The 23,964-nt window shown below is 53.1% G+C and overlaps 1 protein-coding gene and 1 long non-coding RNA gene across 3 annotated transcripts in view; one reads left to right on the top strand and one right to left on the bottom strand.

Moving 5' to 3' along the window:
• The window catches only part of ENG (endoglin), a 39,918-nt gene that overhangs the window by 14,721 nt on the left and 1,233 nt on the right, over positions 1-23,964 (top strand). Inside the window, exons 3-14 of one of the 2 annotated variants that reach the window (XM_031014560.3) lie at positions 10,463-10,603; positions 13,613-13,775; positions 14,233-14,274; positions 14,439-14,604; positions 14,944-15,070; positions 15,327-15,501; positions 15,847-15,989; positions 20,234-20,371; positions 20,610-20,648; positions 21,438-21,554; positions 21,891-22,148; positions 23,010-23,064. In XM_031014560.3, coding sequence (XP_030870420.1) covers positions 10,463-10,603; positions 13,613-13,775; positions 14,233-14,274; positions 14,439-14,604; positions 14,944-15,070; positions 15,327-15,501; positions 15,847-15,989; positions 20,234-20,371; positions 20,610-20,648; positions 21,438-21,554; positions 21,891-22,148; positions 23,010-23,064 — 1,564 coding nt within the window. The remainder of the gene's footprint in view (positions 1-10,462; positions 10,604-13,612; positions 13,776-14,232; positions 14,275-14,438; positions 14,605-14,943; positions 15,071-15,326; positions 15,502-15,846; positions 15,990-20,233; positions 20,372-20,609; positions 20,649-21,437; positions 21,555-21,890; positions 22,149-23,009; positions 23,065-23,964) is intronic. The other variant, XM_031014561.3, reaches the window with a different exon arrangement.
• LOC129524701 (uncharacterized) lies at positions 5,074-15,135 on the bottom strand. The gene is made up of 5 exons (XR_008668567.2): positions 14,874-15,135; positions 8,995-9,118; positions 7,824-7,907; positions 7,093-7,667; positions 5,074-6,357 (listed from the first exon to the last, which is right to left on the bottom strand). It is a non-coding gene; the product is annotated as an uncharacterized lncRNA (long non-coding RNA).

Raw genomic sequence — 23,964 nt, 5'->3', positions numbered from 1 at the left:
TGCGCCGCTGTATGACCTTGATGCAGGGGTTGAGAACACAGGTTCTGGAGCCAGGCAGCCCTCCAGCTGAACTGTGGCTCCGCCTCTGAGAGCCGCATCGCCTTGGGCCACCTCCGAGCTTTGATTTTCCCACGGGAAACCTGGACCCATTAGCAGCACCTACCTCACAGGTGTGTTGTAAGAATCCATCAGGACGGTGCAAGCAAAACACCAAGCACAGGACCTGCCTGGAGCGACGGCTCAGCGTATGGTGGCTACGGTTATTGTTATTATTATTTCTCTCTGGGTTCCATTTCTCATCTGTGAACATCCTCATTTTGCCAGGGTTGTTACCATTTACAGAATGTCTTCGTATCAGTTGAATAATTTGAACCTCAATGGTTATTGCTACAAGATCAATGGGGCAGGTCAGGCGCGGTGGCTCACACCTGTAATCCCAGCACTTTGCGAGGCTGAGGCGGGCAGATCACTTGAGGTCGGGAGTTCGAGACTAGCCTGGCCAACATGGCGAAACTGCATCTCTACTAAAAATACAGAAACTAGCCAGGCGTCGTTGCAGGTGCCTGTAATCCCAGCTATTAGAGAGGCTGAGGCAAGAGAATCGCTTGAACCCGGGAGGCGGAGATTGCAGTGAGCCGAGTTCGCACCACTGCACTCCAGCCTGAGCGACAGAGCAAGACCCTGTCTCAAAAACAAAACAACAAAAAAAAAAGATTAATGGGGCAGGGCTGTGAATTCATTTTCAGCAGGGCAAGCTGAGGTCCAGCCTCATGGAGCTGGGCCTTCCTCCTCCTGCTTCTTCTTGTCTCCCTGCTCTGAGGGTTGAGCCCATGATGCTACCAGCCCCTACTGCTGTGACCACTGAGGAACCTGTGGTTTCCCTGGGAGGCACCTTCCTCCCCAGGCATCCCCTAAGAGTGGGGTCTAGAGCTCACAGTCCCCATTGCGCAGCCCTCACCAGGTGCCACTCTGTGCCCAGCCTGTGTTGATGATGCAGACAGAAGGTAGAGCCAGGGAGGCAGAGGTGGCATCAGCAGCCCTGGTATGAGTGGTGGGATCAGCAAGTGGGGCTTCAGGGGGCCACAGGTGATGGGGCGATGAGCACTGAAGGTAGAGGAGGGAGGGGCGTTAGGGAAAAGACCCCTGGTGTCTAGCCCAAGAGCAGGGTAGAGGGCATTCCAGGCAGAAGCCAGTGCACAGCAAAGGCCTAGCGGCATGGGGCTGGACGTGGTAGTGGGGGTGGCGGCTCTTAGCAGCCAGCCCGATCCCTCCTGACCTATGGCCGGCTTCTTCGATCTCTGGCACAGAGAAGTGGCTTTCCCGTCCATCCCTCAGAATCCTCAGATTTCCTGTGGGTGGGTGGTGGATGGGCGGTGGCAGCCGAGAGCCTTGGGGAAGTGCTGCTCAGTGCGTGTGCTGGGCAGGTCTGCAGACAGCCCCGCTGGGCAGGGGCTGGATCTCGCTGGGTCCCTGAAGGGCAGGCCGGAGCCTGGATTCCGGGAGGGGGCCCAGGGTCACATCCTGACCCTCGGAGACAGGAAACCAGCCTGGTGTCTCAGCAATTCCCGTCAGGCTGACTGGGCCGATCTGCTATCCTCCTAACAAATGCACAGGCAGCCAGGCCAGGGCAGAGCTGGGTCAGCACTGATTCACCAGCTCCTGGGCAAACTTGGGGCAGCTGAGACCCCACCCACCCCTGAACAGACACAGCCTGTCAGGCCCCAGCACTGACTCACTCTTGACCAGAGGGGCAGGCAACACCACTCAGGCAGAGAGAGGGAACCGGGAGGGACCTTAGCTCCCCCAGACTGTCCTGGGAGGCTGTGGGAGGCCATGGAAGGCAGTACAGCCCTCAGACTTGGGCAAAGGGGACCCCTGCCTGGGCTTGGGGGAAGCAGTCTCCCTCTGGCCCTCTGCCAAAGGCAGCCCTCTCCCAGGGTGGGGACTCTGTGGGGCCAAAGGGATGTACCCCCCTGAAACCTGCACCCCTCCCTTCTAGACGATGCTCTGGGTACCCAGGACCCCAGAATCCCAAATGGCTCTGAGCCTCCTCTCAGGGCTGCAGGGATCTTTCCTGTCCCATCCTCCAGGGGAGCACTGCATGGCTATGTGAGCTCCCCCAGACCTGAAGGATGGTTGAGTTGGCTACTTGGGGAGGCAGGCATGGTGGAGTTTGGGTATCCGGGCTGAGCTGTCCACATGTGGACACATGAGCACCCTTGCTGGCTGTCAGAACCACAGTGATGAGAAGGAGAAAGCACTGGGGCCAGAGGCTGCCATTTGTATTCTTGTCTCAGGCCTTGCAAATATTAGAGGCAGGCTTGCTGAAGGGGCAGGATTGGGGGTTGGGGAGGGTCAGACAGGCCGAGCAGGGATTGTGCCTGCCCTCTTACTGCTGAATCTTTGGTGTTAAGCTCGAAGTCAGCCCAGGAATCAATATCTGTTGGATGAATGGATGGATGTGGATGGATGGATGGATGGATGGATGGATGGATGGATGGATGGATGGATGCATGCATGCATGGATGAGAAGATGGATGGATAAGGGAGGGAGGGAGAGAGGATAAAAGAAAGGAAGGAAAAACTATACATTCTTATAAGCATTTGGTGATTGGCTATTCCCAAGTGGGCTGATGATGTTCCTTGCTGTTTATGTCTGGTCGTTCGGAGGTGTTGGTTTGTTCTCTGCCAAGCTCTTGAGGACAGAGTTATGCCTTTTCTGTCCTTTGAGAACACAGAAGCCCCAGGCTGGGCCCATTGCCAGCCTCTCAGACAGGCAAATGAGTTGGAGAGGTGAGGACACGTGGGCTGACCACCAGAAGGGCTGGAGGTACCAGGGGCCCCCTCAGCTGAGGAAGAAGCATATCTCTCCAGGGCATTCTGAAAACCCACTCTGTGGCCATCTGGCTGGAGACCAGGACTCCTAGATGTAAAATGCTGGGACCCCCAGAAGGCAGCCTGGGATCTAGGGGCCACACAATTCTAGAACATCACTGAGCTCAACTCCTCCCTGCACAGATGGGGAGGCTGAGGCTCAGAGATAGGATGCCACAGCGAGGCATGGCTGAGAGATTTGTAGTTCTCACCAGCTTCCGCCCACCTCTAACTGGACCCATGCTTCCCAGCCCCTAAACCGTGGATGGCTCTCCTTGGATGACTGTGTGCAATGGGAGAATCAGAGAGATTAAAAAGCCAACCAGGCCAGGCGTGGTGGCTCATGCCTGTAATCTCAGCACTTTGGGAGGCCGAGGTGGGTGGATCATTTGGGTCAGGAGTTCGAGACCAGCCTGGCCAACATGGGCGAAACCCCGTCTCTACTAAAAATACAAAAATTAGCTGAGCATGGTGGTGGGTGCCTGTAGTCCCAGCTACTCAGGAGACTGAACCAGCAGAATTACTTGAACCCAGGAGGCGGAGATTGCAGTGAGCTGAGATCGTGCCACTATACTCCAGCCTGAGTGACAGAGCAAGACTGTGTCTCAAAAAAAAAGCCAAACTACTCCCACATGTTTAGCTGGGCACTGGACAACCTACTTTGCAGGCGGAATTGCACTGAAACCTCATAAGTCAATGAAGTGGGAATACCATTTTCCAAATCAGGAAACTGAGGCCCAGAGAGGCATAGTGACTGTCCAAGGTCATAGGCTAATGACTGAGCCCCCATCTGAATTCAGGTTGGTCTGGCTTTGATCCTTTCCCCTGCCACCCTGCCTGTAGGACCATCTGAGTTTTCTGGGGTGGACAGAGGGACGGCTGGCTCCAATCTGACCGCCTCCGGTCAGGCCCTGGGAGGGTGGGGGCTGCAGGCAGCCCTGAGGCTCCACTCCTAGAAGAATTGCTGGAAGCGACTTTCTATAAGTGGCTACTAGCACTCAGGGCCTCCTCACCGAAATCCCCCCTTCCCGCCACCAACTGCTGGGCAACAATGGCATCTGTGGGACATTGGTACAAAAATAGAAACGCGGTCTCCCGCCCACCCGCTCAGGGAGGGGGCTGGGTAGGCGCAGGCTGGCCGGGCTGGGGGTGAGGCGCTGGCCAGACTGCGGAATTCCCAGGGTCCCATGAGGAAGGCTGGGAGCTTGGGGTTGGGGGCAAGGCTGGCGCCATCGTTCTTTGCCTCTGGGGCCCCCGGCCGGGAGAGAAGGGGGAAGTCGGCATGCGTGTGAGTGGCCGTGGCGGTGAGTCAGGGCCGTGGGGAGGGAAATGTTTGCTGTAGAAACCCTGACTGGGTTTTTCTGGTAACCAGCTGTTTTTCAACTTGGCCCCGCAGCTCAGAGAACCTGAGCACCCAGCTTTCCAGCCCCCCTGAGTTTCCCAACTACTCACTTGCCGTGTGACTCAAGGCCCCCACCTCCTACCTGCCCTCAAGCCTGCAGGGAAGGACTTGGTGACAACTGAGTGGTAGCTTTGGTTCGTGAGCTCTGGGATGACAGCTGAGTGTCCCAAGAAACATTCCGAAGTTCCAGCCTCCTCGTCACCCCTCACAGACAGCATGACCAGGCTGTGACCTGCACTTCCCTTTTTTTTTACTCCTTTATCCATAGCCCAACCTGGTACTGGTTCCCAACCCTGTCCTACCCCCATTTCACAGATGAGGAAACTGAGGCATAGAGGAACAGGGACAGTGGTGGAGCAGCAGCAGGACTGGATGGCCATGGGGCTCCTTCATCCCCACTCAGGGCTTGGCCACCAGACTGCACTCTGGCTTCTGCAGCACGCTTCGCCTGTGGGTGTCACCATGGGATGGCGGATGGATGTCCTCATCCACCACAGGCTGTGCTGTGTCCTGGCCATGATCTGACTATCCAGAGGGCCCATCTCTTCATCGTGTGGGCCTTGCAATTCTTTCCTCCAGGTTGGGACAAGCAGATGGGGCCGCACAGCAATGGACTGTAGGGCAATCTGGGAGAGAGGTGCAGTTGAGAGGGAGGACATGGTCCAGGGAATGCAGGCCCCGCTCTGGCACCACGCCCAGCCTAGAAAGCGTAATATTTTTAAAAACTGCCAGGCATGGTGGCTCACACCTGTAATCCCAGCACTTTGGGAGGCCAAGGTGGGTGGATTGTTTGAGTCTAGGAGTTCAACACCAGCCTGGGCAACATAGTGAAACCCTATCTCTACAAAAAATATAAAAATTAGCCAGGCATACTGGTGTATGCCTGTAGTCCCAGCTACTTGGGAGGCTAAGGCGGGAGGATCACTTGAGCCTGAGGGGCGGAAGTTGCAGTGAGCAATCACACCACTGTACTCCAGCCTGGGCAACAGAGGGAGACCCTGTCTTAAAAGAAAAAAATTTTGTATATATATATATATATATATAGTATTCAAAACTGATGAAACAATATATTTTGAAAACCAAAAGTTATAAACCCACTAGAAAATGTTAATCAAAACATGAACTTATACAAACATAAATTTGAAACATATCTTATCCCATAAATTAGCATAAAATAATTATTTAAAAATAACCAACCTAACTGGGCGCAGTGCCTCACACCTATAATCCCAGCACTTTGGGAGGCTGAGGCAAGCAGATCACAGGTCAAGAGATTAAGACCATTGTGGCCAAAAAGGTGAAACCCCATCTCCACTAAAAATACAAAAATTAGGCTGGGCGTGGTGGCACACGCTTATAATCCCAGCACTTTGGGAGGCTGAGGCGCATGGATCATGAGGTCAGGAGTTCGAGACCAGCCTGGCCAAGATGGTGAAACCCCATCTCTACTAAAAATACAAAAACTAGCCAGGTGCAGTGGCAGGTGCCTGTAATCTCAGTTACTCAGGAGTCTGAGGCAGGAGAATTGCTTGAACCCAGGAGGTGGAGGTTGTGGTGAGCGGAGATCGCTGTACTTTAGCCTGGGCGACAGAGCAAGACTCCATCTCAAAAAAAGAAAAAATTACAAAAATTAGTTGGGCATGGTGGCGCACACCTGTAGTCCCAGCTGCTTGGGAGGCTGAGGCAGGAGAATCGCTTGAACCCAGGAGGTGGAAGTTGCGGTGAGCGGAGATCGCTGTACTTTAGCCTGGGCGACAGAGCAAGACTCCATCTCAAAAAAATATATATACAAAAATTAGCCGGGCATGGTGGCGCACACCTGTAGTCCCAGCTACTTGGGAGGCTGAGGCAGGAGAATCGCTTGAACCCAGGAGGCAGAGGTGGCAGTGAGCCGAGATCGTGCCATTGCACTCCAGCCTGGCAACAGAGCAAGACTCCATCTCAAAAAACAATAATAAATAGAAAAAAACTAAATGGCACACTAAAATGAAAAAAAAAAATTTGTGTTTACAAGTAATTGATCACAACCAGTTACAGATTGCTTTGTTCCTTCTCCACACTCACTGCTTCACTTGACGAGCCTAAAAAAAGAAACAAAATATTTGTGACACATTGAAAATGAAATACTATTATTTGTTCTTTTTGTGTTTTAAAGAGGAAACTTAAAAGCAAAGAGTAATTATGGTATCATTATTGAGTAACAGAAATATTTCTGGGCAGATTTTTCCAGTGGCTGAAACACTGTCTCTGGCTTTGTGATGTCAGTTGGGGAAATGGCAAGATGATTAAAAGTTAAATCTCAAAACTTTCCACTGGTGTCTTCATCTTGAAATAGCCTTCCCCTTTTTCATAACTTTGAAAAGAGCTTTTGGATCATCTTTTAGACTGGCAGCTTTTGTATGAGAGCACTGGGAGTCTGTGTTTCAGCAAATTACATTTGTCTTTGTCCTCCTGAGTTGGTGGCAGGGCTTCTGAGGCATTTACCTGTCTTTTTTTTTTTTTTTTTTTGAGGCGGAGTTTCACTCTTGTTGCCCAGGCTAGAGCTCAATGGCGCGATCTTGGCTCACCGCAACCTCCGCCTCCTGGGGTTCAAGCGATTCTCCTGCCTCAGCCTCCCGAGTAGCTGGGATTACAGGCATGCGCCACCACACCTGGCTAATTTAGTATTTTTAGTAGAGACGGGGTTTCTCCCCGTTGGTCAGGTTGGTCTTGAACTCCCAACCTCAGGTGATCCGCCCACCTCAGCCTCCCAAAGTGCTGGGATTACAGGCGTAAGCCACCACGCCTGGCCTACCTGTCTTAGTCTCAGCACTCACCTGTTCACATGCCACTAGTTCAGAAAGTCTTTGAGGTCATTCTTTCAATAGACACTGGCTTGTAGATTGCTGTGTTCTTTTTCTTCTTGGGAATAAGGTTAGAAAAATGTGCTAGGGAAGGATGTGCTACACAAAAATGTGTAGAAAAACGTGAGAGCGGCCGGGTGCGGTGGCTCACGCCTATAATCCTAGCACTTTGGGAGGCCAAGGCAGGTGGATCACCTGAGGTCAGGAGTTTGAGCCCATCCTGGCCAACATGGCGAAACCCCATCTTTACTAAAAATACAAAAATTAGCTGGGCGTGGTGGCATGCACCTGTAGTCCCAGCTACTTGGGAGGCTAAGGCAGGAGAATCACTTGAACCCAGGAGGTGGAGGTTGCAGTGAGCCAAGATCGCGCCATTGCACTCCAGCCTGGCAACAGAGTAAGACTCCATCTCAGAAAATAATAATAAATTGAAAAAAACTAAATGGCACACTAAAATGAAAAAAACAATTGTGTTTACAAGTAATTGATCACAACTAGTTACAGATTGCTTTGTTCCTTCTCCACTCTCACTGCTTCACTTGACGAGCCTGAAAAAAAGAAACAGTGAGCTGGGATCGCACCATTGGGGTTTCACCATATTGATCAGGCTGGTCTTGCACTCCAGCCTGGGCAGGAAGAGTGAAACTCCATCTCAGAAAAAAAAAAAGTGAAAAGAAAAGAAAAATGTGAGAGCACAGGCCTACCTGGGCACGAATCCCAGCCCCTGGCTGACTTCTTGTGTCATCAAAGGCAAATGACTTCACCTCTCAGGGTCTTGGTTCCCTCATCTGTAAGTGAAAATAAGAATGGTGGCCGGGTGCAGTGGCTCATGCCTGTAATTCCAGCACTTTGGGAGGCCGAGGCGGGCAGATCATTTGAGGTCAAGAGTTTGAGACCAGTCTGGCCAACATGCTGAAACCCCATCTCTACTAAAAATACAAAAATTGCCAGGCATGGTGGCAATCGCCTGTAGTCCCAGCTACTCAGGATGCTGAGGCAGGAGAATTGCTTGACCCAGGAGGCAGAGGTTGCAGTGAGCCGAGGTTGTGCCATTGCAATCCAGCCTGGGCAACAGAGCAAGACTCTGTCTCAAAAAAAAAAAAAAAAAGAATGGTAGCTCATGTCTGTAATTCCAGCACTTTGGGAAGCCGAGGTGGGAGGATTGCTTGAGCCTAGGAGGTTGAGGCTGCAGTGAGCCATGATTGCACCACTGGACTCTAGCCTGGACAAGAGAGTAAGACCCTGTCTCAAAAAACAAACAAAGAAAAGCCAGCCTGGCCAACATAGTGAAACCCCATCTCTATTAAAAATATACAAAATTAATCTGGTGTGGTGGCACACGCCTGTAGTCCTAGCTACTCAGGAGGCTGAGGCAGGAGAATTGCTTGAACCCAGGAGGCAGAGGTTGTAGTGAGCTGAGATTGTGCCACTGGGTTCCAGCCTGGGTGACAGAGCAAGACCCTGTCTCAAAAGAAAAAAAAAAAAAAAAAGGCCAGGCTGGGTGGTTCACGCCTGTAATCCCAGCACTTTGGGAGGCCGAGGCAGGTGGATCACAAGGTCAGAGTTCGAGACCAGCCTGACCAACATGGTGAAACCCCGTCTCTACTAAAAATACAAAAATTAGCCAGGCATGGTAGTGGGCGCCTATAGTCCCAGCTACTCGGGAGGCTGAGGCAGGAGAATGACTTGAACCTGGTACGCGAAGGTTGCAGGGAGCCAAGATCGCGCCATTGCACTCCAGCCTGGGCGACAGAGCGAGACTCCGCCTCAAAGAAAAAAAAGAAAAAAAAAAAAAAAAAGGCCAACCTGGCCAACATGGTGAAACTCCATCTCTAGTAAAAATACAAAAAATTAGCCATGCGTAGTGGTGGGCACCTGCAGTTCCAGCTACTCGGGAGGCTGAGGCAGGAGAATTGCTTGAACCTGGGAGGCAGAGGTTGCAGTGGGCCGAGATCACATCACTGCACTCCAGTCTGGACAACAGAGGGAGACTCTGTCTCTAAAAAAAAAAAAATGGTATTTACGTCTTAAGGTTGTTGAAAGGATTAAATGAGTTAATGTGTAAAGCACTTAGAACACTGCTGGGATTTAATAGGCCCTATTTACATGGTAGGTAGGTATTGCTGTTGTTATAAAAACCTTCTAAATGTATACATCATTGAACAATTAATTTTAATGCAGTGAGTACGTCTCAAGACATAAATGATTTCAATTTCACATTCTTATATCAAAATAATGGCATTATACCAAAACAACCCCCCAGGATTTTAGTACTTTAAAATGGTAAGACAAGCAGGAATATTGCAAACTGGGAGAGCAATCGTGACTGTCTCATGTGGGCTGGAAGCAGAGCTGTCACTCAGGGACAGCAGGAAAGGTGGTGGGGACGATGGGGCAGGGGATTGCTGCCTCCATGCACAGGACACTCCCTAAGGCCCAGTACACAACAGGTTCTCATTTGATCCTTGATGGATGAAGTTCAGGCTCATCACTTTTTTCGTTTTGTTTTTTGTTTTTTTTTTTTTGAGACGGAGCATCATTCTTGTTGCCCAGGCTGGAGTGCAATGGCGCAATCTCAGCTCACTGCAACCTCTACCTCCCGGGTTCAAGAGATTCTCCTGCCTCAGCCTCCCAAGTAGCTGGAATTACAGGCATCCACCACCACCCCACCTGGCTAATTTTTTGTATTTTTAGTAAAGACGGGGTTTCACCATGTTGGACAGACTAGTCTCGAACTCCTGACCTCAGGTGATCCACCTGCCTCAGCCTCCCAGAGTGCTGGGATTACAGGCGTGAACCACCATGCCCGGCCTTTTTTTTTTTTTTTTTTAGATGGAGTCTCACTCTGTTGCCCAGGCTAGAATGCAGTGGTGCCATCTCAGCTCAATGCCACCTCTGCCCCCAGGGTTCAAGCAATTCTTGTGTCTCAGCCTCCCGAGTGGCTGAGATTATAGGCGCCCACCACCACGCCTGGCTAATTTTTGTGTATTTAGTACAGATGGGGTTTCACCATGTTGGTCAGGCTGGTCTCGAACTCCTGACCTCAGGTGATCCGCCCACCTCAGCCTCCCAAAGTGTTGGGATTACAGACGTGAGCCACCGTGCCCAGCCTAATTTTTTTTCTCTCTTCAGATTTGCCAGGCTTACCTCCTTCATTTGTTTATTGTGAATTCCCTGAGGATGGCCAGAGGGACAGGCACTACCCCAGGCACTGGGAGGTGAGGGTGGACAGAGCAGGCAGGGAGAGTGGAGTGGAAGCATCCAAATCATCACTGCCTGTCTGGGTGGCACAACCTATACAAATCTGACTGGACTGTGTGTGTCTCTTTTCTGTGTCCCCCAGGGCCCATCACAGCTGGAGCTGACTCTCCAGGCATCCAAGCAAAATGGCACCCGGCCCCGAGAGGTGCTTCTGGTCCTCAGTGTAAACAGCAGTGTCTTCCTGCATCTCCAGGCCCTGGGAATCCCACTGCACTTGGCCTACGTGAGTGTTCCCTCCAACCCCAGGCTGAGGCTCTGGCCATGGGAGGTCCCTATTGTCCATCTCTGTGGGTCAGGGTCTCCCACCCCAGCGGCCCAGCCCTGCTTCTCCCTTTCATCTTGACATTATTCACCAGGGTCCTGTCTGGTGAAGCCAATGGTCTCTACCAGAGAGAACCCAGAGGGCACCAGGACTACAGTAAAGAGTCTAGACCAAGGGGTGGGAGTCAGGTTGATGTGCAGCCCTGGCCAACTCTGATCCTCTGCATAGCCTCAGTTTGCCTCTCTGTCCAGTGGTACAACTGAACTCAATATTTTATATGATAATCTTTTCATTGTCTTTGAAAAAGTTACACGACATATATTTGAAAATATTTAAAGACAGAGGAAAAGGGCTAGGAGAAAACCTAACGTGTTAACAGTGGTTATGGCTGGGAAGTGGAATTAGGAGAGACATTTAGTTGGTTCTTCACACTTTGTTGAGTTTGCAAGAGTTGCTCTAAATGGATTTGGCCTATTTTGGAGAAAAAAATATTTTTAAAGAACTCAAGTTTTCAGGTCAGCTGTGGATTTGGGAAAAAAAATTAAAAACAAACAACCAAAAGCCTCAAGTTTTAAAAGTGTTAGATATATCCACGAGAGAGAGGAGGTCAGGGAGCTGGGATCCACTGCCAGAGGTCAGGGCTGGAGGAGGCAGGGTGGCTTGCCAGCACTGCCTCCTCCATGAGGAATGTCTGGGAGGTGGCCCCCAGATGTGAGCAGCTGTTGTTTACAACAGAGAAAGCAGAGGGTAGGAAGGGGAGAGCCCGGGGGAGAGCAAAGATAGCAAAGGGGAGAGAGGCATAGAAAGAAACATGCCCATTGGGGGAGGGAGGCAGGCTTGAGCGAAGTTGGGCGTGGGGGACAGGGGAGAAGCTTCCGGACTGGTGACAGGGACAGCACAGAGACAGTCAGACATGACCAAGCCAGCATGCCAAAGTCCTAGGAGGGAGGGGGCCAAATCCAACCACCAGGGCCAAGAGGATTTGACTCCTTGCAGCCCATCCCTCGGCCGCCCAGAAGGGGAATCGAGGTCCCAGAGGGGGCGTGGCCTTTACCATGGATCCTCCCCCTTCCCGATCTGAGTCCGTGCAGCCCAGGGTGAGGCAGGAACATGAAACGCGCCCGCCAGCCGGAAGGTCGCAGCAGCCACCGGCTCTGGCCTCCGCCGCGCCGCCTTCCTCCTGGGGCCGCGCTGCTTCCCGAGCGGGCTCCCTGGGGCCGGTGGCCAGAGGGGACAAAGAGGCCAAGGCGCGGCCTCGGTGCCCGACCCAGTGCCAGGCGACCAACAGACGTCGTGCCCTGCTGTATCCCCATTTTACAGGGGATGACTCAAGGATCAGATCCCTTTCCCAACCCAGCTGTAAAGCCAGTGTCCCAGCCCTTTCCCATTCCGCGGGCTGGGTTCCTCACCCAAGGTGCCCATCACTTTGCCTCGTTGAATCCCTACAGAGAAGGTATCTACCTCCTTCTAGATGGGCCATTCTAGGGTGTCTTGTCTACTGTTGCCATCTGGCAGTCCTCAATATCTAGCTTGGGCCAGGCGACCTGGCTTATGTCTGTAATCCCAACACTTTGGTAAGCCGAGGCAGGAGGGTCTCCTTTTTTTTTTTTTTTTTTTTTTTGAGATGGAGTTTCACTCTTGTTGCCCAGGCTGGAGTGCAATGGCCCCATCTCGCCTCACTGCAACCTTCGCCTCCTGGGTTCGAGTAATTCTCCTGCCTCAGCCTCCCGAGTAGCTGGGATTACAGGCACCTGCCACCACCCCCACCTCATTTTTTGTATTTTTATTAGAGACAGTGTTTCATACCATGTTGGCTAGGCTGGTCTCGAACTCCTGACCTCAGGGGATCCACCTGCCTCGGCCTCCCAAAGTGCTGGTTTACAGGCGTGAGCCACTGTGCCTGGCCAGGAGGGTCTCTTGAGGCCAGGAGTTGGAGACCAGCCTGGGCAACATAGTGAGACCCTCGTCTCTAAAAAATTACAATAAAAAATATTTTTAAATCCAACCCGAAGCCCTTTTGCCCTTCTGCTGCTGCTGTTTCATTCAGCTCAATGCCCTTGGCTTTGGAGACTGTACACTAAGGAGCTCAGTCAGTGGCCCCAACAGCTTCCTCTGAATCCTTCAGCTTTCCAGAGTCACTCTTCCAGGAAGTCTTCCCTGTCTGCTTTCCTCCTCACCCCCAACCCCCATTTCTTCTGAGGCAATGGCAGCGTAGGCAGTGAGATGCTGAAGCCACCCAGATTCCCCATCCCTGTCCAACCAGGAGATCTGTCTGGCTCCTTTGTTTCTTATTAAATAAAATTCTGTCTTCTATTGCTTCAAATGACTTGATGCATGTCTAGTTTCTGAATGGTAATATCCCCTAGGGCAGGGACCACTGATATCTGTCTTTAATTCATTAATTCATTCATCCATCCCTTTCTTCTTTCTTCCCTTTCTCCCTGTCTTCCCATAGGCGGGGAGCACCCACCACATGCTGGGTGCCAGGGTGACGCTGGCATGTCAGGATCCTGTGATGGGCCCAGGGCCCAGCACAAAGTCAGACAAATATTTCTCAGTGCGTACTACGTGTCAAGCACTGTGCAAGGATGGGCAAGGTAGACGTTGCCTCCTGTAGACCCTCTACAGTGTAGGGAGATCCAGAGCCTCAGAGTGTAGGGAGAGACAGCCGCATGATGGCATAGATGTGGGTTGAATGAGAACAGGTCTGGAGGGGTGAGTGATGTTTGGACAGGTGGATGAACAAGGTGGTGTGTTCATCTGGCCCCCCAGGTATGCAAGGGAGAAGGGGCTGATCTGACTGCTAGGGGGCTCTGGGCTGACTGCAGATCCACCAGCCAGCATTCTCAGCTCCGGCCTCTTTCTCTCAGCCAATGGGCTGACTCCACAAGTTACTTCCTGACCTCCTACATGGGATAGAGAGGGCACAGGGCCAGGAACAGCGTGCTGAGCCTCCACATGTCTCCCCAGAATTCCAGCCTGGTCACCTTCCAAGAGCCCCCGGGAGTCAACACCACAGAGCTGCCATCCTTCCCCAAGACCCAGATCCTCGAGTGGGCAGCTGAGAGGGGCCCCATCACCTCTGCTGCTGAGCTGAATGACCCCCAGAGCATCCTCCTCCGACTGGGCCAAGGTCAGTTTCCCCAGCAACCTCTCTGGGCTCATGATACTGCTCAGGAGGAATCTGAGCTCCTCTGGCCCACACCTCAAACTTGGGCACCAAGAGTGCAGGAGGGGACACGATGTGCCACAGTTCACATGCCACAAGCCAGTGCTGCCTTGGGACAGTGATGGCTCCTCCACCAAACATCAGATTGAAACACGTGAAATATGCCAGGTTTTGACCTTAAAAACCCCAGCATTTTCATATGATCTATTGTGCATCTACTATGTGCCAAAGCCCTATCATGCTAGGCACTTGGGGACACACTCAGGCCCTGCCTTCCTGGAGCTGATACTGTGATGAGGGAGGTGACAATAAACATGTACATGTACACAAATCTATAATTTCGGGTCTTGCTGGGTGGTTTCGGGGCTGCAGCCTAACATGTGTCATGGGCTCATCCCTTATGTTAACCCTGTGTTGACAGATGAAACGGAGGCCCGGGGACTTGCACAGGGTCACTTGGCAGGTGGGTGGTGGAAGGGAAGTTCAAACCTAGGTCCTCTGACGCCTCTCCCCCTCTGCAGCACCGTCCTGCCTGCCCCACCACTACCTTTGGCTGTGGGTGAGGGTGGGGCTCTGTTAGGTGCAGGGCTGCTGGGGGAAGGGACTGAGGTGCGTGTGTCTCCGCAGCCCAGGGGTCACTGTCCTTCTGCATGCTGGAAGCCAGCCAGGACATGGGCCGCACGCTCGAGTGGCGGCCGCGTACTCCAGCCTTGGTCCGGGGCTGCCGCTTGGAAGGCGTGGCCGGCCACAAGGAGGCGCACATCCTGAGGGTCCTGCCGGGCCACTCAGCCGGGTATGGCTCTCGCCCCGCCCCTGACACTAGTCCCCACCCCGAGAGACCCCCCGCCCCGACCCCCCCGCCCCGATCCCCCTCCGGTCCCTTATAAAGCCCCACCCCAGTCCCAGCCCCAGCCCCACCGCAGCCCTGTGAGAGCACAGTCGCTTTCTCCTACTCTAGGCTACGCCCCCTACGGGCCCCTTCCCTTTGGGCACAAGCCTGGCCCCAGTCCCATCCCTATCCCATAAACCCACACCTGGCCAGGTAAGAGTGCAGCCGCCCACCTGACGCCAGGCCTCGCTCCCCGCCTGGCCTGTCCGCTTCAGTGTTCCATCAGCGTCTGTCTCCCCGCAGGCCCCGGACGGTGACGGTGAAGGTGGAACTGAGCTGCGCACCCGGGGATCTCGATGCCGTCCTCATCCTGCAGGGTCCCCCCTACGTGTCCTGGCTCATCGACGCCAACCACACCATGCAGATCTGGGTGAGTTTTGCGCAGCTCCCAGGACACAAAACCCAAACTCCCAACCTCTGGATCAGGGAAGTTTCCTGGAAAGGTGAACCCCCGAGCTGAGTTGAAGGACAAATCACCTATGCCCATACGTGAGGGAAGGGGCCAGGCAGAAGACGCAGCAGGAGTGGGGACACAGCAGGACCGAGGCCTGGCATAACCCTGGCTGGCCTGCTGTGGCACAGACTGTGTCCATGGCCCCCTGTTCTGCCTCTCTCCCCACCATTAGACCACTGGCGAATACTCCTTCAAGATCTTTCCAGAGAAAAACATTCGTGGCTTCAAGCTCCCAGACACACCTCAAGGCCTCCTGGGGGAGGCCCGGATGCTCAATGCCAGCATTGTGGCATCCTTCGTGGAGCTACCGCTGGCCAGCATTGTCTCACTTCATGCCTCCAGCTGCGGTGAGCACCCTTCCCCTGCCCCTCCCTTCCCTTCCCCTCCCTTGGATCAGTGGCCACACTGTTGGTGAAGCACCTCTGTGTGAGCTTGCGCAAGGTACATCAGCCTCTCTGAGCCTCATTTTTCTCATCTGCACGTGGGAACAACGGGAGTAGCTAATCATAGAAGAGCCTGAGAATCGCTTGAACCTGGGAGATGGAGGTTGCAGTGAGCCGGGATCGTGCCACTGCACTCCAGCCCGGGTAACAGAGCAAAACTCCGTCTCAAAAAAAAAAAAAAAAGCCTGGTGCAGGCACACAGTGATCACACAGTGACCATCCGCCTGGCCTGCCTCTGCTACCCCACAGGTGGTAGGCTGCAGACCTCACCCGCACCGATCCAGACCACTCCTCCCAAGGACACTTGCAGCCCGGAGCTGCTCATGTCCCTGATCCAGACAAAGTGTGCCGACGACGCCATGACCCTGGTACTAAAGAAAGAGCTTGTTGCGGTAAGGGAACTCCTGCCCCTCTGGCTCAGGATGACATGGACATCTGGTTCCTCCCCTAGCCCAAGACTCTTGGGGTCCTAGCCCAGGCAGGGGGGCAAGTCATGTCCCTCTGCAAGCCTTAGTTTTCCCACCTGTATAATGGAATTGATAATGGTACCTACCACGTGGTGAGAATTAAAGGCAGTCTGACAGGCCAATCACGTGGCACAGTAAGATGTGGTACATAGTAAGTGCTTAGTAAATAATGCCAGCACTAGGTAGTTGTCATTATTAATCCTAAATGCTCCCTGAGCTGGCTGGTCACTTAGCAGAACACCTACACAGGCCGGGCATGGTGGTTCACGCCTGTAATCTCAGCACTTTGGGAGGCCAAGATGGGCGGATCACTTGAGGTCAGGAGTTTGAGACCAGCCTGGCCAACATGGTGAAACCCTGTCTTTACTAAAATACAAAAATTAGCCAGAGGTGATGGGACACACCTGTAGTCCCAGCTACTTGGGAGGCTGAGGAACAAGAATCGCTTGAACCCAGGAGGCAGAGGCTGCAGTGAGCCGAGATCACACCACTACACTTCAGCTTGGGCAACAGAGTGAGACTCTGTCTCAGAAAAAAAAAAAAAAAAAAGCTGGTGCCTGTAATCCCAGCACTTTGGGAGGCCAAGGCGGGTGGATCACAAGGTCAGGAGATCGAGACCATCCTGGCTAACACAGTGAAACCCTGTCCCTACTAAAAATACAAAAAATTAACTGGGCGTGGTGGCAGGCGCCTGTAGTCCCAGCTAATCGGGAGGCTGAGGCAGGAGAATGGTGTGAACCCGGGAGGCAGAGCTTGCAGTGAGCTGAGATCGCACCACTGCACTCCAGCTTGGGTGACAGAGAGAGACTCCATCTCAAAGAAAAAAAAAAAAGCCTATACAATATGATCACTGCCTGGTTGACAAACAAATATATTTGTTATAAAAATAACACATGGTGAATACAAAAAATTAGCCGGGCATGGTGGCGGGCGCCTGTAGTCCCAGCTACTTGGGAGGCTGAGGCAGGAGAATGGCCTGAACCCGGGAGGCGGAGCTTGCAGTGAGCCAAGATCGTGCCACTGCACTCCAGCCTGGGCGACAGAGCGAGACTCGTCTCAAAATAAAAGAACACATGCTGGCCAGGCACACTGGCTCACACCTGTAACCCTAGCACTTTGGAGGCCGAGGCAGGCAGATTGCCGGAGCTCAAGAGTTTGAGACCAGCCTGGGCAACACGGTGAAACCCTGTCTCTACTAAAATAGAAAAAATTAGCCGGACGTGTTGGTGCACGCCTGTAGTCCCAGCTACTCAGGAGGCTGAGGCAGGAGAATCGCTTGAACCCGGTAGAGGGAGATTGCAGTGAGCTGAGATTGTGCCACTGCATTCCAGCCCGGGCGACAGAGCGAGACTCCATTTCAAACAAACAAAAAATATACTTTAAAAAATATGTGAAAATTAGAAAATCTTAACCTTCTGACACAAAGACAATGGCTGCCAACATTTTGGTGTGCTTCTTTCTGGAGTGTTTTCTCTGTGTATTTCTTATATTGATGTAATCATAAGGGATGTGTTCATTTGTCTCTTGCTATTTCACTTAATGTATTTTTAGAGCTTTGACAGCTGTACCTAATATCATGTTTAATAAGCACATATTATTCCATCATATTGACATGCTATAATTAACTCCTCTTCCCTTGTTACACATTTAGGTTGTTCCCAATTCTGTAGTATTATAAATATGCAAAAAATGTCATTGTGCATGAAACATTTCTTTATATAGGATTATTTTCTCAGGATAGATTTCCACATTAGTGGAATTACTGGGTCAAAATGAATGAAGTTTCAATACATGTTGCCAACCCACTTTCCCAAAGATGATTTGAATTTTCACCGCTGATTTACGAGAACACCTCAACCTCTTTGCTGTCTCCAGACTATAATTCAAAAAAAGAAAAACCTTTGCCAGTGTGGGAAGAGGCACATGGCGTTCCATTCTTGTTTTAGTTGTAATTCTCTGGTTAGTAGTGAGTGTGGGCATGGTTCCACGTGAGTGATGAGAACCTCAGTCTCCTTATCATTGAGGCTTGGTATTTTTCTTGATGATTTTTATAAGTTTTAATAAAGAAAAAAAGGTTGCCCCTTTGGCCACCACTTCCCTTGATTTGCTGTAATTCTTTCAATTTTGGCTACAGTGATTTTTCTTTTCTTTTTTCTTTTTTTTTTTTTTTTTTGAGACAGTCTTGCTCTGTCACCCAGGCTGGAGTTCAGTGGTACAATCTCGGCTCACTGCAACCTCCACCTCCCGGGTTCAAGTGATTCTCCTGCCTCAGCCTCCTGAGTAGTTGGGAATACAGGCATGCACCACCATGCCTGGCTTTTTTTTTTTTTTTTTTTTTAACACAGTCTCACACTATTGCCCGGGCTGGAGTATAATGGCACAATCTCGGCTCACTGAAACCTTTGCCTCCCGGGTTCAAGCAATTCTCCTGCCTCAGCCTCCCGAGTAGCTGGGATTACAGGTGCCCACCACCACTCTTGGCTTATTTTTTGTATTTTTTTTAGCAGAGACGGGGTTTCACTATGTTGGCCAGGCTGGTCTCGAACTCCTGACCTTGTGATCCGCCCACCTCGGCCTCCCAAAGTGCTGGGATTACAGGTGTGAATCAGGCGCCTGGTCCGCAGCCTAGCTACTTTTTTGTATTTTTAGTAGAGACGGGGTTTCACCATATTGGCCAGGCTGGTCTCGAACTTCTGACCTCAGGTCATCTGCCTACCTCAGCCTCCCAAAGTGCCGAGATTACAGGCGTGAGCCACTGCAACCGGCCTTCTTTTTCTTGTTTTAGAGACGAGGTCTCGCTCTGTCACCAAGGCTGGAGTGCAATGATGGGATCTCAGCTCACTGCAGCCTCCTCCTCCCGGGTTCAAGCGATTCTTGTGCCTCAGCCTTCCCAGTAGCTGGGACTATGGGTGTGTGCCACCACACCTGGCTAATTTTTATAATTTTAGTAGAGTCGGGTTTCACTATGTTGGCTAGGTAGGTCTCGAACTTCTGGCCTCCTGTGATCTGCCTGCCTCTGCCTCCCAAAGTGCTGGGATTACAGGCGTGAGCCACCACGCCCAGCCTGTGCTAGACTTTTATATGACCGGCAGTGCAATAAGTTTGCTTACACCAGCATCACCACAAACAGTAGGCAATAGAAAATTTTCAGCTTCGTTATAATTTTATGGGACCAGGGACCACCATCATATACACAGTCCATCACCGACCACAACATTGTCCCATGGTGCATGACAGTATTTACTATCTGGCTCTTTATAGGAACACTTCGCCCACGCCAGGCCTGAGACTGGATTATGCTTGCAGGGTTTGCATGCCCTTGGGGCTGTGAGTGATGATTATATGTGGAACTTGAAGGAATATATATATTTTTTTGAGACGGAGTCTCGCTCTGTCGCCCAGGCTGGAGTGCAATGGTGCGATCTCGGCTCACTGCAAACTCCGCCTCCCAGGTTCACACCATTCTTCTGCCTCACCCTCCCGAGTAGCTGGGACTACGGGAGCCTGCCATCACGCCCGGCTAATTTTTTTGTATTTTTAGTAGAGACGGGGTTTCATCGTGTTAGCCAGGATGGTCTCGATCTCCTGACCTCATGATCCACCTGCCTCAGCCTCCCAAAGTACTGGGATTACAGGCGTGAGCCACCGTGCCCGGCCTGAAGGAATATTTTTAATAGTTCTGTATTTATTTTGATAGATATAAGAAGAAAATTTGGCCAGGTGCGGTGGCTCACGCCTGTAATCCCTGCAATGGGAGGCCGAGGCAGGTGGATCACCTGAGGTCAGGAGTTTGAGACCAGCCTGGCCAACATGGTGAAACCCTATCTCTACTAAAAATACAAAAAATTAGCCGGGCATGGTGGCACATGCCTGTAATCCCAGCAACTCAGGAGGCCAAGGCAGGAGAATCGCTTGAACCCAGGAGGTGGAGGTTGTAGTAAGCCAAGATCAAGCCACTGCACCTGGGCAAAAAGAGTGAGACTCTGTCTCAAAAAAAAGAAGTTTTAAGTGGTGTAGGATGATGACATCTAACAAAAATGAAGAGGGAGCAGGGCAGGGGAATGGCTGTGACTTGGGACCCCTGGGTTGTGGTCAGTCCTTGGTGCTGGGGTGTGGCAGGCCACAGAGACCCCAGTGCCTCCTGATGGTGCCCCTCTCTTCCGATCCAGCATTTGAAGTGCACCATCACGGGCCTGACCTTCTGGGACCCCAGCTGTGAGGCGGAGGACAGGGGTGACAAGTTTGTCTTGCGCAGTGCTTACTCCAGCTGTGGCATGCAGGTGTCAGCAAGTATGATCAGCAATGAGGTAAGAGCTGGGGCCAAAAAGGTGTCAGGACCAGCCTGGTTGGTGCCCTGTCAAGTGCCTCCCTGATCCCCCAGGGTGGAGGTGTGCTTGGGAGAGCAGGGTGCAGGGGCTCAGAACACAAGACAAGCTTGGCCATTGGTTGGCTTAGTCTCCCCATCTGCAAAAATGGGCGTATTGGGTGGGATACCCTCTGGGGTCCTTTCTGGCTCTGACCAGCTCCCTGGCTTTATCCCCGCAGGCGGTGGTCAATATCCTGTCGAGCTCATCACCACAGCGGGTGAGATGGACAGTCACGTGCTAACCCACCTGGCCCAGGGGCTGCTGCTGGGCCGGCGCCTCTTCCTGGCTTGGGAGGGAGCAGGCCTCGGGAAACTCCTGGCAAGCCATGTGTGTCTGGAATGCCTCGGTCTCCCCTTCTGTATGACCGGAGCAAGACCGCTGAGGGTGATGCTCTCGGTCTCTCAAGTCAGAGGGCTTAGCACATACTGGCTGTGTGGCCTTGGGCAAGTCACTTTAGTTTTCTGGGCCCAAAGGTGGCCTAAGAAAGGACTCTGCGCCACAGGGTGCTTCTGGGCAGCCAATGAGGTGCTGTGTGGAAGCTCTTCACACAGCCTGGCAGCTGGTGCCTCCTTGATAAATATTAGTTTAAAAAAAAAAAAAAGGGCCAGGCACAGTGGCTCACGCCTGTAATCCCAGCACTTTGGGAGGCCGAGGCGGGCAGATCACGAGGTCAAGAGATTGAGACCATCCTGGCTAACATGGTGAAACCCCTATCTACTAAAAATACAAAAAATTAGCCGGGCGTGGTGGCGGGCACCTGTAATCCCAGCTATTCGGGAGGCTGAGGTAGGAGAATGGCGTGAACCCGGGAGGCGGACCTTGCAGTGAGGTGAGATCGCACCACTGCACTCCAGCCTGGGCGACAGAGCGAGACTCCGTCTCAAAAAAAAAAAAAAAAGAGAGTCAGGCAACTCCACAAGGCCATGATGCCTGTTCCTCCCCACACCCCTCGCCCTCCTGGCTGGTGCCGCCAGATTGACCAAGTCTCCCTCCTGTCCTCCCCCAGAAAAAGGTGCACTGCCTCAACATGGACAGCCTCTCTTTCCAGCTGGGCCTCTACCTCAGCCCACACTTCCTCCAGGCCTCCAACACCATCGAGCCGGGGCAGCAGAGCTTTGTGCAGGTACCTGGCATGCCTGTCACCCCTCGGGCCTCCCAGCTCCTGGAACTTCCTCTCCGCCTTTCTTCCCACCATGACTCCAGAGGAGATGAGACTCCCAGAGTCAGGAGGGAGACAGCCTGGGTGCACGGGAGAGGGAGAGACGGAGAAGGCATTGCTTAGGGACGCTGACAAGGATGTGGCCCTGTCCTCCTCCTCTGCCCCAGACAGGTCCATGTCTTTCCTTCTACTGTGAGGACTCAGGGGTGGGAACTCAATTCTAGCCGATATTTCAAGGCAACAGGTGGGGTAGGGTGAAGAGCAGCTGCCCATGCCGTGTGGCCCTACCTACCCATGCAGGTCAGAGTGTCCCCATCCATCTCCGAGTTCCTGCTCCAGTTAGACAGCTGCCACCTGGACTTGGGGCCTGAGGGAGGCACCGTGGAACTCATCCAGGGCCGGGCGGCCAAGGGCAACTGTGTGAGCCTGCTGTCCCCAAGCCCCGAGGGTGACCCGCGCTTCAGCTTCCTCCTCCACTTCTACACAGTACCCATACCCAAAACCGGCACCCTCAGCTGCACTGTAGCCCTGCGTCCCAAGACCGGGTCTCAAGACCAGGTGAGTGGGGCCTGGGCCGGCCCCAGCTTCAAGTGGGAGCTTCCAGGTCTGTGGTTTGCAGGAAGGGACATGGCAGCCCACAGGGATGTGGGGCCAGCTGGTGAGGGGCGGAGCCTTAATCAGGCATGTGGCCTGGCAGTCTGGCTGTCAGCAGCACTTTCTGCCACCCGAGAGCTTTCTGGTGGGACTGCTGTGTCTGGGGCACTGGCAGACTATGCAGCTGCCACTGTCCATCTATCCATCCACCCTCCCACCCAGGCATCTAGCCACCCGCACATCCACGTAGTATGGTCACCAGTGTAATCTCAAAGAACAGGAGACCTGAGGGAAGAGAGGCGGACAAAGGACACACACTCCTGGCTTTCTGTATTTGCCAGTAACAACACTTCACCATCTGGTGACCCCCACTCTCAGGCAATCTATCCTGGACGCCCCCAGAGTCACCCCCAGGCCCTTGCACAGACAGGCCTCCAGGATTACAAACTTCTCTGGTCATAGGAAGCTAGGGAGGCCTTCAACTCCCCTAAGCGGGCCTCTCCCTCCAGCCACAGTGAGCCTGGGACTCTGGGCTGACCTGGCTCATAGCTCCAAAGTGTTCACGAGGGTGAGGGATGCATAGTGCTCCCGGGCATCAAGGCCTCCAGGAACTCACAGGAAACATTTCAGCAGCAGCCAGGGATCGTCCACTAGGCACCCTCCCATAGCACAGATCTTCCAGGACTCACCCAGAGGCATCCAGCTACGAAGCAGTGGAGATGGGATTCAAAGCCAAGGCTCTAGGGTGGGCTGGGGTCACGGAGCCAGGGAGTAAACCTGGAAGCCGCCTCCCAAAGGTGCCACATACTGCTCTTTCTCCTCCAGGAAGTCCATAGGACTGTCTTCATGCGCTTGAACATCATCAGCCCTGACCTGTCTGGTAAGCTCCCTCCAGGTCTCTCGGGTTTGTTCTAGTGGCTGAGGTCACAGTAGGGCATAGCGGGCAGCCCTGAGAAACGGCCTGGGCACATAGCACATGGCAAGGGGGACCCCAGAGAAAGCGGCCCAGAAGGGGCAGGAGGAGGGCTTCCCAGAGCCATAGCAGCCTAGAGCAGGGGCCAGAGCTGCACTTTGCAGATGGAGAGCCCTTGCCCGGGACCGCCCTGTGGGGTGGGAGTCTAGGCCTCTGCCCCCACTCACAGCTCCACTCCATCCCCACAGTTATTGGCTGACCTTGCTGGGAGGATGGAGCCTCCTAGGTGGGACAGAGGCCCTTTGAGGGGGGGTGCTGGCCTTGCCTTCCTTGAGGCCTCTCCCTGCAGGACGCCCCCTCTAGCCTCTCCATCAGCTCCCCCCAGGCCCACACCAGGCAGAAGAGTCCCGACACTGGTGGCAGAGGCAGGGGTGAGGGATGGGGGCACCTACCTCTTTGCCACCCCATCCAGGCCAGGATGGAGCCTCCACTCCCAGCCCAGGACCAAGAAGGCAGGGCTGATAACCCCATGACACAGAATCGGATGTCAGAGGCTCAAGGAAAGACTGCTTGGCCCATAGCCACACAGGAGTCAGGAATGTGGAGGGAATGAGGCTTGGAGCAATCCAAGAGCAGAGCTGCAGGGCACTCGGAGCTGCTCTGGCCCATTCTCTACCTGCTAAAGGCCTCAGAGAGGGGCAGGGTTGACCCAAGGTCATGCAGCAGGTGGGGCAGGCTCTGTACTCCCGAGCCTCAGTTTCCTCATGTTACCCCATCCATCCTCCCTGAAAACGCCATCTCCATCAGCCTTGAGGGGCAGAGGCATGACCCAAAAGGCCTGGCTGGGCCCTCTAGGTGGACAGTCCT

The sequence above is a fragment of the Gorilla gorilla genome, chromosome 13, assembly GCF_029281585.2.
Source record: "Gorilla gorilla gorilla isolate KB3781 chromosome 13, NHGRI_mGorGor1-v2.1_pri, whole genome shotgun sequence".
NCBI classification, from domain to species: Eukaryota; Metazoa; Chordata; class Mammalia; order Primates; family Hominidae; genus Gorilla; species Gorilla gorilla.
The sequence above is the reverse complement of the archived record's forward strand: the minus strand, read 5'-3'. Positions and strand labels throughout refer to the sequence as shown.